General features: G+C 38.1%; 1 protein-coding gene across 8 annotated transcripts in view; it reads right to left on the minus strand.

The window, feature by feature from the left end:
- Nucleotides 1-17,259, minus strand: part of PHF20L1 (PHD finger protein 20 like 1) — a 78,112-nt gene extending 60,853 nt beyond the window's left edge. For 6 of the 8 annotated variants that reach the window (XM_072733904.1, XM_072733903.1, XM_072733902.1 and 3 more), the window contains exons 1-2: nt 16,941-17,259; nt 14,552-14,671 (exon numbers count right to left, since the gene is read on the minus strand). In XM_072733904.1, coding sequence (XP_072590005.1) covers nt 14,552-14,634 — 83 coding nt within the window. In that variant the 5' untranslated portion in view covers nt 14,635-14,671; nt 16,941-17,259. Of the gene's footprint in view, nt 1-14,551; nt 14,672-16,238; nt 16,344-16,940 lie in introns of those variants that run through there. The other 2 variants (XM_072733897.1, XM_072733899.1) reach the window with 2 other exon arrangements.
- Nucleotides 17,260-17,631: the final 372 nt, after the last annotated feature.

Raw genomic sequence — 17,631 nt, forward strand, 5'->3', positions numbered from 1 at the left:
GGGGACGCCTAGAAGTAACAATGCCCTTTATTTTCCAGCATTCACTGGCCACTTCACCATTACAAAGAGATTTTCTATCAATTATAAAAAATGGATAAATTTCTAATTCTGCATGTTTATCTTTTTATTTTTGAACAAAACATCAGAGGTTTATTCTCTGGGTTACTTCAAATTCTAAATGTAAACAACTCACGTATTTAAAACATTCCTCAAAGTGAGAATGGTCCACAGTAACAGAGTTAAACACATCTTTATTTTCATAACATGACTGAATTCAGCAAAGAGTCAGAATCCAAGTAAGTTCAAATCGTTTAAATCTGGATTGCATTTTTAAGTAACTTATAGTTTCCTAAAATACTTCAAACTCTGTTCACTGACAGGATGCCTGATGTTAACCACCAAACTAAAAATTATATTTTGGGGAACTGCTTCAGAATAATTTATAGCATGTTATATACTCTTTATATAAATATCAAGAGATTGATTGGTAAACTTTGGATGAAGGCCAAGAATAAAGTAACACTAATACCCAAGATTATCTCTCTTAATCCTTACAATATCCACTAATCAAATGTTGAATCTTAAATAAAAGTGCCATAAATATTACCATTGTCAAGAACGACTAAGTTTCTGTTCATTCATTTCATATGTATTTGGGCATCTAATAAGATTAAGACACTGTTGGTACAGAAAAAGGAAATATCATTAACTCCTACCTTCAAGGAACTTAGCTGAGAGTCTGACAAGGAGAAAGAAGAATCAGAATATTCACATGTATGTTAGACTCTATGTTCTTTCCTTACCGAGTGTCAACTGCTCCTTATATACCTTGTCTCTTTGGATCCTGGTAACCATCCAAGGTATAGATAACACAGTCCCCATGTAACAGATGAAGACTGTCCAAGAATACACATGGTAGAGTATTCACAGCCAAAACCAACTGGCACAAAAGCCTATAGCAGAAATGGGATCAGGTCTACATCAAAGTAATTATATCATATATGGTGAACTGGTAAGTATATACAAGAATTTCATATAAGATGCTATTAATAAGAGAGAAAATTGGGGAGTTCACTGAATGTTTTTGGTAGATGTCGTCATCTACGTTGGTCTTCTAGGATTTAGACTTAATAAACAAGGTACAAAAAAAGTAAAGTGCACACACTTCCAGTTAGTCAATGTTCATTTACTTAAAACCAAGGTTAGGCAATCAGTCAGATAATGAGGTCTCTGTCCTTAAGAACCTCTTGACCAAAGGCTGGAGGGGCAGTTCAAGGAAACCGGTCCCTTTGGCTAGACTACATGATCAGCAGTAGGGTGAATAAAAGAGAATACTGGGACATCAGACTGGACTCAGTAGCTAGGTTCAAAGTGAGGGGCTCTGTGATACCAAACTGATGAAACATCCCATCACTGTACAAACAACAGGAAACCCCGTACTTTGGTTTGCCTCAGGAAAAAAACCCTAACATTAAAATCTTTGCTATCATGTGCAAAGATTGCACAAAATGGCAACTTAACATATAGTCCTATACAGTGAAATGATTTTCCTGTCCTAACAAATGTCCCAAATAATGCTTTGATACACAGTGAATGAAAAATAGTGAACAAACGTATTCACAAATGCCTTCTATCTTGACTGAAAGCAACACTATTTTGATACACAATTTATGTTTTATTATAATTGAATATGAATGGAACATAAAACTTTTCATATTGAATTTGGAAGATGTAGTGATGATGCTTTTTTTTTTGTGATGATGCTTTTGTTTTGTCATCTTTTAAAATGCTAAATCACGGAAAACTGTTAAAGAACAATGATTAGGCTGAGTCTCCAATATTTATGATGGGAAAAGATCTCAGAAGTGGGAGACTGTGGTTTCAGAGTTAAAACAATGAAAGATAAGAAGAAAAAGAAATACTTGGCATTTGGCTTGGCATTTCTTTAGGGGTTCAAAAGAGATGGAAGTGTGATTCCCCAGTGCCAGAATTCTATACAGAGCTCTCTTACCATTATAATCTGTTACTGCAAAATATCATAAAATGTTCACGATGGACCTTTCCGACTATAATCCCAGTCTGAGATGCATGCATTGCTTAATTGATATTTACTTGTGTGGAAAACAAGGGATTGCCTTCATTGTTCTAGGTTTGCCTAGGTCTAATGTCTTTTACATTTGATTCCTAGCAAGTGTAATAAGCAAACTTAAGAACTGGTTATGAGGCCGAATGGAAACAAATAGAATTCAGAAATACTGAGAAGATTTTACAATGATCTTTGCTGAATTTCATGGAATCTTCATACATGCAACTCTACCACCATAATCCATCCATTGGATTCCATTCCTCAGGAATCCATCCATTCCTCAGGACCCTTTCTGAATTAGTGTGGTCAAAGTCCAATAATGGTCAAGTTAAACTGTGGCTATAATTACTGAGTAGAACAAACCCATTATCAAGAACCAAAATTATTTTCATCTTCTCTGAACTCTTATAATGCTTTAATGCCTCATCTGAGAATACCAGCATTTTAACACTGTTACTGGTTCCATTTGTAGAAGACTGTTCATCAGAGTATGGATTCAAGATCAAATCCACAACCCATCAAAGAACCAAATACTAACCAAAGAGGTTTGTTACACGTTGAATATATTGCATCAGTTCCCTACAGTTATCAATTTACATGGGCAAGTCCCGATTCACTCACTAAATCAGGAGACTACACCCCCAGGACATACTGTAGGGAACTGATGCAGTATATTCAATGTATTTTAATCAGATTTTCAAAGGGATCCATGATTAAAAACAAAAATCTTTCTGAAAGGCAAGATTATCTATTAACACATACTATAGGTATTCCATTAACGTTCGAAGAAAAAAAATAATGGGCAGGTAGCTATTTAAAAAAGTTATATTCGATATATTAACAGTAAAACAAACATTATTTGAACTCATTCTGATTTGCCATCCTATTTGATATAGTCAGTTTTACCTGCATTGATAAAGAAAGTCAACCATGAGGAAATGACAAGAGAAATTCCTTGATACACTTATGCCCTAGGATCTCCTGGACTTAATAAGCTACAGGACAGAGTTGTGAACTACTCACTGATGGGTAGCAATCCACTGAATAAGGTCAGACAACATTATTAGTGTCCTAAAGACCAACAGGATTCACTCTGAGAAATGCCACTCTGAGATTTATTTGAGAGAGAGCATGAGCACATATGCACGTGAGTGGCGGCGGGGAAGAGGGTGGGCAGAGGAAAAAAGAGAATCCTGAAGCAGACTCCCTGCTGAATGAGGAGCCTGATGTGGGGCTCCATTTCATGACCCTGACATCATGACCTGAATGGAAATCAAGAGTCCCTAACTTAACCAACTGTGCCACCTTGATGCCCACGCCCCCTCCTACAAAAAGGCAAAGTATTTTAAAAACTTGCCCCAATAGTTATTCAAATTATTTTAAATAAGTCATTTGTTTATATTGATAAAATTTGTAAGTTATATAAATTTAAAAATTAACAGTTTCTCATTCGTTTCATTTAACTCAGTAAACAATGAGTCTCTAATTCACTATGTGCCAAACACTGAAGTAGGAATAAACCTACAAGTAACAGTATTATGCCAATCAGTAAACTCAAATTCAGGACAGAGGGGGGAGAAAAAGAAAATCGAATAAGTTACCACAATTATAATACAAGGTTATAGCTCAAACAGTCAAGATAAATTTCAGTAGCACACAGAAAGAATACCTAAATTAGATGTTCTACTAGATAAGTAGGTCTTTAATTACTAAAAAGTGAAACACACTTGAAACCTGACTTACACATAATTTAAACATTAGAGAAATTTAGGGAGTTAGGATTAGTAACTCAAAACGGTTCTGTGGATAAGGACTTCATAAGCAAGGACCTCTAACATAAGTGTCATAAAAAATGACTAAAATACATTAGAAGAACTAAAAATATAGAGTTAAGAACTCCCTCACATATAATCGTCAGAAAGAAGATTCTGTGTTAAATAATAAAAATTAATGTAAAATGTAATCCAAAGCAAACATAATATTCTTACAGCATGCAACCTTTTAAATTTTAGCTTCTGGAAGCATTTTAAATTTATATTACACTTTGTAATTTTCAAAAGCATTCTCTCACCCATTCAACTCACCGATTAAACTCCAAGAACAATGTCACCTACTACTATTATAGTATTTTTAGAGGAAGTGCTTTTAGTTACTGCATGTTAATTTATTTCACACTTGAAGAATACACTGAAAACAAAACTCTTTTGATTAATTCAAACTTGATATCCCAAAATGAAGTATACAAGAATCTAGACTTTCCAGAACATTCAGAGACTAGTTTATATGTCAAAATCACATCTTCTCCAACACTGAATTCTAAGCATCCCATCACATCATCCCCACTGTCCTCTTTTCAGAGGTGTCCACCCCCAAGACACATGTTCAGTAGAAGCTGCCAGACCACCCTGCTGCCTATCTGTCCACACCTTTGCAGCAAAGAACAGGTAGGGTCAGAGTTAGTCACATGTTTTCCTTTAGAGCCTTGATGCCACCACATTTCAAATTAAGGTTTCATTTCAGACCCCCAGATTCAAACTCCTACTGCTATCTACCTCCCTAGCACCTCAATCTCCTGCCATGCCTACCTTCTTTCAGTCAATTCTAACCAATCACAGTGCCTACACCTATCTACTCATTAGCATCTCCCACCACTATAAAAAATTTCTTTACTACTCTACCTACCCAAAAAAATGCCACCAGTTTTGTACCAGAAGTTTATGACTTCATATATTTAGTTCAGACTAACAGGACCAAACTCCTTGTTACTTAATTTTGTCACAAAATTCAAAACTCCAGCAGGTTGAGGTCCACTTAGTTTCTGTTTCTTAATATTTAGCACTTAAAAAATTATTATACTACTACAGGTTGTTACAGATGTTTATATGCCTGTTGATCGAAGTTTTAAGGATTTGCAGTGACTCTTCTCCCATGTAGACTCCTTTCTATTTAGAATAACCAATATTCATGCTATTATTATAATTAAAGCTAATGTTTACTAAGAGCCTACAATGTGGCAAAAGCCACGATAAGCTTTTAACAAGCATTGTCTTGCTTAATCCTCAAAGAACTTTTTTGAATTAGGTACTACTGCTCCTGGTTATTGAAGAGAGGAGGTCACAGAGGCTCTGATCCCTTATGTAATTTATTCAAGTAAAAATAGGTATTTAGGCAGCAGATCCCTGAACTGAGGTTGAGTGTCTGTCCTTAAAGACTATGCTTACATTCAATATATATTCTGCATCTTGCCAAGTTATATTTAGCTCCTATCACACTTACTGCACACATATAGGGTGCTCTTACCAAGAGGTACTGAAAACAAAAATAATATGAGAATCAGATTATGTTTATTTTTTTCTTGCAAATTCAATTTTATATAAGGGCTTTTGATACAAAATATCTGAAGTCAGTTTTTGTTAGGCCAAGAATACAGAAAACAGCTTTTATTATACAGCACAAAATAAACATCTATGCATAAAAAGGCTCGTTTTATTATTAAAATTTCTCAAAACAAAAAACATACTATATCTCAACTATGCCTAAGTATGAAACATTGCATTAAAATTAAAGAGTCTGAGAAAAGAAAGTAGCTTAACTTTTAAGAGGTTGCAAAGTTTTTACAATATAAATTTAAAACTTAAGAATCTAGGGGCACCTAGGTGGCTCAGTTGGTCAGGCATCCAACTCAGTTTTGGCTCAGGCTATGATCTCATAGTTGTGAGATCAAGCCCCACATGGGGGTCCATGCTGAGACTGGAAACTGCTTAAGATTCTCAATCTCCTCCCTTTGCCCCTCCCAACCCCCAAAAGATAGGAATCTAAGGTATGGTTTGCAATTCGACTAAGAAAAACACTAAGTAACTTTAAAAATATTTACTAATCTAGTTTGACAAATATAATCCTATGCTTAGTTTTCAACTCATAAGTCAAAACTCATTTGCCAAAATTTTCTGAATAGTAACCACATCTCATGAGATCCCCAAAACTTTGGGTTCATTCTTTACCAACCTGCCAAAATTCAAAAAGCTTTGCTGGGTATCTTTAGGAGTAAAATCATTTCATGTGAGTAGCTTATACTTTGGTACCTGAGCAAACCATGATGTACTAGGAACAGATTTATTTTTAATTAAAAGAGGTTAGCTTTTTGGCAATGGAAAAATAGAGTTTTAAGACACATCAAATATTAAATATCCAAATTTTCTTCAAATTCCTGCAACAATTCTCTCAAAGTTGAGTTCATTGAAATTAGTGAAATAACATAATACTGACATCAATTTCCAATGTAATAAAAAGAAAAGTTCTACGTGCTAATGATCTATGGGAGGTGACAATAAGGATAGTTAGTAGTTCTTCAAAATAAAAAGACATCTAAAAATACTAAAAACTGGGACCCTTATGAAGAATAGTAAAACTGTCTTTTCAATATTGTTAATTTTTCTTTTAAAAATATTTTAATACTGATATTTAAAACTCAATACTCCCTCCTTCACTTAAAACATCAATTAAAGACAAAATTAAAAACTTTTCAGAATCTGTAGATACCAGTTCTATGTACTCAGCAAAACTAGAATTATTAAACATTCTTTTTATTAGAATTATCATCACAAATAAATTATTTCCCAACTAATGGCTCTGATCAACTCCCCATCACAAAATAAAGCATCATCTACTTTGATGTGTCAAGTGTAGAATCTCCCAATACAGTGATAATATTCAGCAGGAATGAGGTCATGAACAGAGTTAGATGCATATGATATACATACGATGGCTGACCTTCAACCAAATGTCAGAAAAGCAAAAAAAAAAAAAAAAAAACTATCTTCTCTTTTGGTCCAATCCCTGCCATTATATGAACACACACACACCACACAGCACAATAATCCCAAGGTTCCTGGATTTTATAGTACTACATATTTCTGAAAGAGGCTAAGAAACCATCAGCTTGAAGGCTTGATTCAAAGGTAAACTTGAGAAGGAAGAGTTTCTAGAACAGACAGACCTGAAATTAACCTGCCTTGCAAAAGCTAATTCAGTGGAATAAGAATGACATTGGCAAGCTGGACTCTCAGGGTCCTTCTAAACACTAGATAGATACATATTACTAAAGAAGGTCAGGAATTAAGATAGCCTATGAATGCTGAGCCCATTTACTCCCTGCAGCTGAGGCTCAGACTTGAGGGTGTCCATATGAGGCAATAAGTTATGGTAACAAGGGGATCCCTGGGTGGCGCAGTGGTTTGGTGCCTGCCTTTGGCCCAGGGCGCGATCCTGGAGACCCGGGATCGAGTCCCACGTCGGGCTCCCAGTGCATGGAGCCTGCTTCTCTCTCTGCCTATGTCTCTGCTTCTCTATCATAAATAAATAAAAAATTTTATAAAAAAAAAAAAAAAGTTATGGTAACAAGATCCCCCCACACTTAGAGTCAAAAGAACCTGGCTATAAGATGACTTTTCTGACTAGATGAACTGGAATAAAACACTAAATATCTCCAAACCTTAGGTCTGTCCTTTCTAAACTGGTAAAGATCATCCCATACTTGACAGGCTTCTTATACAATTCAATTCAATTCTTATAAAATTCAATTCTTATAAAATTCAAATAACATAATGAATATTTCCTGCATATCTGAATCATTATAGAAGTTGCAATCTCGCAACGGCAAACCACAATTAACTATAACCAGGGACAGTCTTCCTCTCACCCTTAGCAAAAAGGATCTAAATCCCAACTACCCAGTCATATAGTGGTGATCTCAGAAAGCAGAAGAGCAAGAGAACTGAAGCCCATCAAAGTACATAGAGGTCAGTATGCTCTATTTTACTGAAAAACAGCAAAAAACTTTTTTTTGTTGTTGTTTCGTTTGAATCATGCATCACTTTGCTCTGTATTTACATTTTACTTCTTACAACTAACATAAATAAAAACAGAATATAAATTCAAAAATCATTCTGGATATTTCCATTGCTATCCAACTAAAAAACTTTATCTTTGGGTTAATAATTCTGTATACGCTCAAGACCAGTGGTTCTCCTATGAGGTCCCCAGCCCTGCAGCATCAGCATCACTGGGAAACTTTTTAGAAATGCAAACTACTGGGCCCCACTTCAGACCTACTGAATCAGAAGTTTGGGATGTTGGCCCAGTGACCTATGTTTCAGTGAACCTGAGGAAGCTAAAGTTTGAGAATCACTCTTCCAGACTTCACCTGAATCACTTTCAAAACTAGAGCATCAATGAACTTTGTAAAAGAATCAATTAGTGAATTGTTATCCACGTGAAAAGTTAGGGAGTTAAAGCATCCTACTGGTTAAATATACTTTTCTAAGTCAATAGTTATGATTCTAAGTGATTTCAAAATTAAACAATGAAAGTATTTAAATGAGTGGGAGAACAGGTTGGAGAAAGGGTAACAACGTGCCCAATACCACTACACTCCAACCTTCAAAACTATTATTTTTGTTACAAACTAGATTCATCTTTCTCTTTTTCAACTCATTTTTCTCTTTTTTTAGTGACCAGCAGTTTTGAGGAAACTATGTATGACTTGTATCTTACTTGTGCCTCAAGTCTGTGTTAATGACCCAGCTAAAAGTGAGATTAAAAAATCTATCATCCCTGAATACATGGAAAGTAGATCTGAGTTTCTAATTCAAGGGACCTGAAATATCACCTAATATGTCACACCCTCATTTCAAGGACATTAAAGCAGAGGAGTAACTCTCCAAAGTCACACAGTTCATGGCAGAACAGCACCTAGAACCTACATCTTCTGACTCCCAGTTAAATGTACTTTTTCCAATATTCCTTTTCTGTTGTCTTCCAAGAAAACTAGGATAAGCAAAAACTGAGCAGAGAGGAAAGAGCTCTATAGAAAATGAATATAACAGAAGGAAGAATAGAGTAAGAACAACAACCAGGCGTGTTTTACAATAAATACATGTACTCTGACCCACTTCTAATCTAGTTTTCAACGTATTTTGAGGAGAGAGGAAGGAGAAAGTGACCTTTACCACTAAAAGTTTATAGGGCTTTTTTTCGTTAAAAATGTTAAAAATTAAGTAACTACAATGTGCACTGATGCTTGATGATTAAACGGAGCTCACTTAAATCTTAAAATTCAAAATCTGTGACTTTCTGAATGTAAAAATCTCAGAATTAAAGAAAAAAAACCCCCATCATATAGATTTCAATTTGAAATTCTCTACTAGAAGAGTCCTTAATCTGGATGGAGACCATGGATAAGTTTCCTATGACCACTCATAATAGATAATTCAATATTTTAGGTATATAAATGCAATTGTATATTTTTCTGAGTCTACAGCTAAAACTAGGCTTTCAAAGACAGGTAGTGACTCAAAAATAAGAATCAATCTTTTTCAAATATTCAGTTAGGAAAGCCAAACATATAAAGATTTTATTCATATATAAACATGAATCTTTGATTCAAAATATTTCCTATTTTAAAAGTACTTAAGGTTTCTACAGATTTCAAACTCACCTAATGTAATTTAAAAATATCTGGCTTTTAAATTCGATCCACAAACTACTTTTTGGGAGCACTCTTCTACTCCAAATATAGATAACACAACTTATTTCTATTAATGTTTGCCTCTGAATAAATTCAGTTAGAAAAAAGCAACTCTTTTTATTCAGAAAATATGTACTTTAATACAAATTAGAAAGCATTTGAATTTGTTACAATCCAAATTTCCTCAATTTTTCCCATGCTATTAAAATTCTGTTCATGAACATTTTAAAAACTCACATTTGCAAATGTTCCATATAATTCAAAAAACTCCCCATGTGTGGAAACAGCATTTGCCAATTCAAATTTACACTGTTCTATCAAACTCTGATACTTGGAGACATCTCTACATTTTATTTTTCATTTTCCTTTCCTTTAGATCTAGAAGAGAATTAGAAATATTCAACCCCCAAAAAGGTCAGAAGAGCATAACTCATCTGAATGTATTAACTCTGTATTTCAAATATTTGGGGCATATTACTAGATTTGTTTTATTTTCATAACTAGGTCACTTGCTATAGAGTAACTATTTTCAATCAAAAGATGGAAGTTAAATCAGTAGTCTAAACCAGTTTAACACTTTTCTCACTGAACAGTATTCAGAATGATTAGATATCTGCAAGAGTACTTTGTAAACTATGAAGCTCTGCAGAAACAAAAAGACTTTATCACCTCAAAAAGATGGTTTATAGCCAGCTGCAATGACATGATTTTCTACTACATTCCAGGCCATTCTCATGTCAATACTAAAACTAAAACTACATTTAAGGGATCCCTGGGTGGCTCAGCGCCTGCCCCTGGCCCAGGGTATGATCCTGGAGTCCCAGGATTGAGTCCCACATCAGGCTCCCTGCATGGAGCCTGCTTCTCCCTCTGCCTGTGTCTGTGTCTCTGCCTCTCCCCCTCTCTCTGTGTGTCTCTCATGAATAAATAAAATATTTAAAATAAATAAATAAATAAAACTACGTTTAAAAACTTGTACACTTAAAGTGTTCAGATCCTCAAAGATTTCTTTTTCAGCTCTCCCTCTTCTCTTGCATTTACCTCAGTGCTTTATAATTATGTATTTTGTAGAATCTGAAGTTTAAGTACATTATTTGATCCTTAAAATAACCCCCTAAGTAAAAGCCAGTAACAGTGCTTCCATTTTACCAATAACCTAACTGAGATCGAGAGGTTCCCCATATTTACAGGACCAGCAAGTGACAGTCTAACTTTGAACCTCTTTTATCTTTAGAATCTCCTTACAGTATCTCCAATAGAACTTCAACTCTAAACTTTCTCTTTCCCCAAATACACTCCTGTATCAACAACCTATATCCCTTTTTCATTCTTATGATGCTACTGCATTCAAGAGATTATAAATCTGATATGTCACTATTCGAATGTCAGGGGTGTGACAGAAAATATGATGGAGGTAAGATCCAAGATGGTTGCGTTATCTGTAAACATTAAAAAGACTTTTAAAGACTGTTGAGAAAGAAACTAAACATTATGTTTTAAGTAAAACTACAACATTTTTAAAAACTAAGCAACCCTTGCCCCAAAAGTAAATAAAAAATAAAAATTAAGCAACCTCCACTTCTCAGCAGGAGTTAGGTTTAGTCAGTATAGGAAATCCAAAAACTACATATTGGACCTGAAGATGACCGGCCTCTTGGTGGTTTCTTAGGGCCTGCGTTCATTAGTTATTGGTAAATAATCAAACCACCAATGTGTTTTCTGTAGTAGCTTTAAAGTGACTTTGAAAACAAAAAGCAATAAATCACTTCTCTAAAAAAAATGTAGAGTGTATTTTGAAAGATGAAGTATCTTTCTGAACTTTGAAAAATATGTGATATGGTTTGCTCAAGCAGTAATAATGTATTTTTCGTACGAAAAACAGATTGCACCTTCCTATTAAATCTACCCCAAACCTCAAAGTGGAAGCTTAATTTCAGTTTATTTCTGCCCACGTAATTTAGACTTTACCCCTTTCTTTCCAGGGCACAATAAAAGCTCTTTTCCTTTTTCCTTTTTTATACAGGAAACATTTTTTACATACAGGACAGGTTGACATTTTGGGTGCTCCACTATCACAACTCTCCCTTTGCCCTTCTCTGAAAAAGGTAACATATCAATATGTGATGATGTTTCCTTCATAACAGATACATGGCTTACTGGGATCGTCTTGTGTGCAGAAACAGTAAGCACCGTCTGCTCTCCTGTTTGTCCCTTCCTGTCCAATGCCTGTAAATCGTTCAAAAATTATTTATGTCAAATAAAAACTCAATACTTCTCCAATTGTACTGAATAAATGTGAATGGTTAAGCATTCTTAAGGGACACAACAGAAGAGAATGGGAAAGAAAATAAGAAGGGAGGGTGGAAGAGGAAGGGGAATCATTTCAGTATATTTTCAGTGACTAACTCCTTACAAAAATATTAAAATTTTCTTTCTCAACACTTGAATCATCCTTCTACACTTTTACCTGATATAAAGCAAAAATCTGCAGCATTTATATGAAATACAGAATGGCCGTTAACTAGTAATGATATGAAGAATAAAGTTTAGTATCTCATTTAAAAATAAAATCTGTTAAGAGTACTGTGTCTCATAGAACTTCTCTTGTGCCCATATAAAACAAGGTAAATCTTAAGCAATTAATTAGTTGTCCTATAGTACTTTAATACTAAATGAAAGGAATTGCCCAAGGCTAACTAGTTCTTAAGACTACCGACAATAAACAAAGTCATGATAAAAAAGTTATTTCCTTCAACTACCTAGAATACGCATATACGATAGTCCGAATTCCAACTGTGGCAGAATGCTAAAAATCTTCATATAAATGAGCTCATAAAAAGTCAAGTTGATGATAAGTTTCAGTGATTACCATGGGATTATTTTGGCTGATGTTTACTTACTTAAAAGAGACCATTACTACTAGGGTCACTAAAATAAAAGCTAAACTTCATCAATGAGTACACATGCCTGTTATCACCCTAAGCACTTACAAATTTCCTTGGTGCAAAGCATAAGACAATGAAAAAGCTTTCAGCTACAATTTCTTTTTCTTTCAAATTCCAAATACTCTAAAAGTACATTTAGGCTTGATTTTTAAAGTAGTTTTTTATAATCTTTTTATTTTAACTACTGGATCATCAATTTAACAGCTGTTGAATGAGAAAATATTTCACCACTAGAAGCAAATTTCTTACTAATTCCGAAATTATGTTAATATCCCTGAAAATCTCTAAGGAAACTAATAAACCTTGTGCTCTTCCAACACTGGGAGCTATTTCAATCACAACTTTGTCAGTTCGAAAGCCTAAGAAAATATACTAATATGATTTAATAAGTGATTCAAAAACCAGTAATCAAAAAAAAAAAAAAAAAACCCTGAAAAGTTAATTAAGATTAGCATCAAAGGAAGTATCATTTCTCATACCACATGGAGATTTAACAGTGTGCCTTCAGAGCAAAAAGCTTCTTTTGGTCAAATGAGAACCAGAGACCAGAGATAGCCAATTATCAACTAAACTGCTATCTTTTGTTGCATGTCCAATGCGTGCTCCCCCAATGAACACTCCACCATGTCTGGAAATAATTTTTAGCCCTATGATGACGAGGGATGCTACTGTCTGGTCCCAAGCCCCACCTGAGAAGTACTTTGTACACTCTCCATCTGATGAGTTTAACAATAAGTCCCCTAAAAAGAACTCCCCCCTGAGATGCACCTTACAGGCATAGGGCCAAATAATTGCCTTCCCACGTGAAACTGTAGTTTCAAAATGTCCCAGGGCAGTGCCTAAGACAGAGCCCATTAACCTGGGGATCAGGGACAGATGCAGAATTCTAAAATCACATACTGAGAGACAAAATCCCCAGACCAGTCTAAAGTCAAATGTCATGACTAAACAAGATTTCTCTACCTGCCACTGCCAACTCAGGAGGTTGACTTAATGCAAATCAATCAAGAGCAAATTTACAAAATGCCCACCGTGTTTTTAAGGGAGTTGTAGCAAGAGAAAATGTCAAAAAGTCTAGTGGACAAAGTCCCAGAGTCACTAAGCTGCCAGATCCCTCATCAAAATAAATTGGCTTCAAGAGAGCCCAGACAACCCCAGGGATCAAAGAGGAACTTTCAAATGCCCCTCTCAGGGAGGGAGCTGAGAATGGCAGCAAGAGGAAACTTCCTCCCAGGGACAAGAACTAGATGGCAGCTAAGGGGAATGAGGAAAGCATTTCCTAGAAGAGGGAATCCCTGTCAACCCTACTGTGGCCTAGGGACCCTTCCGTATCGTTTCTCCTTTTCTCATTCCCATGTGGTGGTTTTATCCCTACACCGTTTATTAAGGGTCTAGCAGGACCCTGAATTCACAACCCATCACACATGGCCAAAACAGAAGAAACAAAAAAAGGTCTGAAAGAACTGCCCATTTAGTATGGAACAGTAACAACCTGCCTTTAATTCACTACCCCCTGGAGAAAGAGGAGGTAAACTTTATTTTTAGATGGGATGTTGAATAGTGACTGTGCTAACCATCAACATTCTCTGTGTTTTGAAAGATCGCCTCTGACACAGGCCAAGAAAACAGATCGATATTAAGTTTTACGCAAATCTTGGAAAGCTGGTTATCTGAATTAATTCCCTCCCTCGTACCACCACCATAGCTTACATTAAGTACACAGAAAGTGTGGACACTCTCTCTATACCTCATATCTTAGGTAATTATTTTCAGTTCTCAAACACCTTAAAAAATGATCCCGATTAAATATAGCTCTGAAATGCTAAACCTACAGAGTCTGCTGAAGGGCAAGAAAACTAAAAAAAACAATGTCCATGTGTATTCAAAATGTGAATACGCTAAGGTTTCTGCCACAGTCGAAAGAATAGCAACTGACTAACATGTTTAAGGCTACCAACGTCGTGCTTTCCACCAACAGCTCCATATTCTCCATACCATTTTTGTAAGTAGTCCAGTGCCTCCAAACGAGCACCAATCTCAAAAGTGATTCCAGGACGATTTGGGGGCTTTTTACTCATCTTGAGATCCTATTCTTCAGTATTTTCTTTTCACTACCTCAAGAGGAAAAAAAAAAAAAAAAAGTTAGATTCTGATGCATAAAATGCATAGGGAATAAAACAGAACTTTAAAAGCATTGCATGAGAAGTTAAAATAACTGCCAAATTTTAAGGAAATTTGAATGATGATTACCAACATCTGTAGGTAAAGTCCTACACACTTTGCAGGCAATCTTAATCATGAATCAAGGAAAAGGACATAAAGAAGAACTACTTGAAAAGAACAAACAGATGGGCACTAAAACTTGCTAGTAGCCAAAATGCTTTACGTTTTAACTTGAAAACCAAGAAAATTCTCCACACCAGCTGAAAATGGTTTTCTGTCTTTGAAAAGTCAAGACACCTGAGTGCTCTGGAACATGACTATTGAAATTCTTAAGAGGACAAATTAATGAAGTTTTTCAACCAACATCTGAGTGCCTCATAGAACACCACCCTGGACAAGACACGAGAGAGCATATAAAGAAGGGGCAGGACACACTCCTCCGTGAGGAGGAGTTTTCATTGCCTCTGACTTCCCACTTTGGTAGATGATTCAATAATTTTAATTTAACACATAAAGTTGCAACAAAAATTTCTTCCTTCTACTTTGCATTCAATGAGCAATAATGTTGGATTTTTTTTTTTTTTTAACTGAGAACTTATTTCTACTCTATTTCAGTATAGCGCCCACATTGGACAAATACAAGTGGTCGTAATGTTCAGACACACACACACACACACACACACACAAAAAAAAAAAAACTACAAAGGAGAATCTATTGCTCTGTACGTCACTGAGGTGTGCACTCTTTACTCTCCTTTCAGCCCCGGTGGACACCAGAATCCCCGAGGGAGCCGTCTTCACTGATCAGTACTTGAGGAATAGGAATGCCCTTTGAGACAGGCTCGATCAGAAACAGAGCCCAGAAATCAGGCATGTGAACCTGCTGTTAACTGTGGGGGGGGGGGGGGGGGGGGGAGAGATCCCTAAAACCTTTTTGATATTTAGAATTACTAATAGGACGATGCGCTTCCTGGGTAAAAAAAAAAGGCAAAACAAAAAAAAAAAAAAACAAAATCAAAAAACAAAAACAAAAAACGAAACAAAACAACAACAACAAAAAAAAAAACAAAAGGAAAAGTGTTACAACTACAGCATTTCATAGTTTGCCCACCATTCAAAAGGGACAAAAACATAACAGCAAACATAAAAACCCAACTGTCCTTTCCTCTTTGAAAGAATCTAAATAGGTAAGGGGTAAAAAAAAACAAAAACAAAAACAAAAAACAAAACAAAACAAAAAAACAAAACACCAGTACTTGCCGCAAAATACATAAAAATCCAACCTATATACTCATGACGGGGAGGAGAGTGGCCTCTGGTCATGGCAAGAACAAAAATCAGTACATTAGGGTTAATGGGAAGCTAGGCCAGAGGGTATGTGGTGTAAAAGGGACAAAAGCAGGAATATTTTTGTTTAGAGTCTGGTCAGTGTGTAACACAGGAGGCAGGTACTTTAAACACTTCTGTGGCAACCTAACCCCACTTTTTCTACTGCTCTTCCCAAGAAGAGGTGGTTTACCAGTTGCACTACTTTCTACAATCGAACCTCGACCCCATCCATCGAAATGGGATGAAGACACACCGACTCCCGGGTTGGATGCTTTGGGATGAGGCACGATCTCCCTTTCCTTGAGCGGAGAGAGGGGAATGAAAAGGGATCTGAATTAAGGAGAAGGCAGAGCCGGTGTCTGGTGGCGGTGGGAGGGGGGACGGGGAGGGGGGAGACTCGAAGCAGGGGGAGAAAAGCGGACAGAGACAAGACGGAGGAACATAAACAAGAAGAGAACGCAAACGAGAATGGCAATAAAAAAAAAAAAAGAAAGAAAGAAAGAAAGAGAGAGAGACACCTGGATGGTTAACGTTGCAGGAGATGACAACTGGGAGGATAGAGAAAAATCAGCAAAGACGACGCGACAGCGGGAAAGTGAACCAAAGGTCAGAGAGGATGGCTGCGGGGCCCGGGGAGGGGCGGGAGGGGCGGGAGGGGCTCCCACCCGGGGGCGCGGAGCCGGGGAAGCGTCCAGGTTTGACAGCCGTCCGGCCGCCGGCGGGAGGGGGGGCGGGGAGCGGCGGCGCCCAGACAATAGGGCCCCGGCGAGTTCAGGGGAGGGACGCGAGCCGGCAGCGGGCCGCGGAGAGACACCGGCGCGGGGGCGTCCCGGGCGGCCGGACGGGATGCAGGCGGCCTCCAGGCCCCGCCGCCGCCGCCGCCGCCTCTTACCGACTCGGCCTCCTCTCCGCACAGCAGCCGGGCCGTCCGGGGCCGAGCCGGGGCACGAGCAGGGCGGCCAGCCCGGGCCTCCGCCTCCGCCTCCGCCCAGGCAGCGGCCGGGGAGGAAGCAGGAGGGGAGCGAGCTGGGGCCGCAGCGCCGGGTCGGGCCCGAGATCGCGCGGGAGGTAGCAGGTCCGAGCCCTCAAGCCCGCTCAGTGTCCGCTGCCATCGCCGCCGCCGCCGCCGCCGCCTCCTCCTCCTCCTCCGCCGCCGCCGCCGCCGCTGCAGCCGCCGGCCAGCCCTGACGCGACGCCGGGCCCAGCGACGTCAGCCGCCCGCGACGCGCCGGAAGCGGGCCTGGTCGCGTCACGTGACTCGCGAGGGTTGGGCCCGGGCCGCGCAGCCGATTGGACGGCCGCCCCGGGAGGCGGGGCTTTTGCCGCGGTTGGCTGACGGCTCGCGGGAGGGGCCGTGATTAGCGAGGGCGAGAAAGCGCGCTCCGGGAGCCCGCTTAGGGGATGGGAAGTGCTTGACCTTTGAGGGGCCTGGTTACTGCCCACGCGATAGGCGACGGGTTTCCCCAACTCAACCTCAGCGCCTTGGGCAACTTTTGTAAATGCACGACACTCTTACTTAGAAATCCACCCCATTGCACAAGTAGAGGAGAGCAAGGGGTCACTGCCATGGCCTGCAAACAGCC

The sequence above is a fragment of the Vulpes vulpes genome, chromosome 13 (genome assembly GCF_048418805.1).
Source record: "Vulpes vulpes isolate BD-2025 chromosome 13, VulVul3, whole genome shotgun sequence".
NCBI lineage: Eukaryota > Metazoa > Chordata > Mammalia > Carnivora > Canidae > Vulpes > Vulpes vulpes.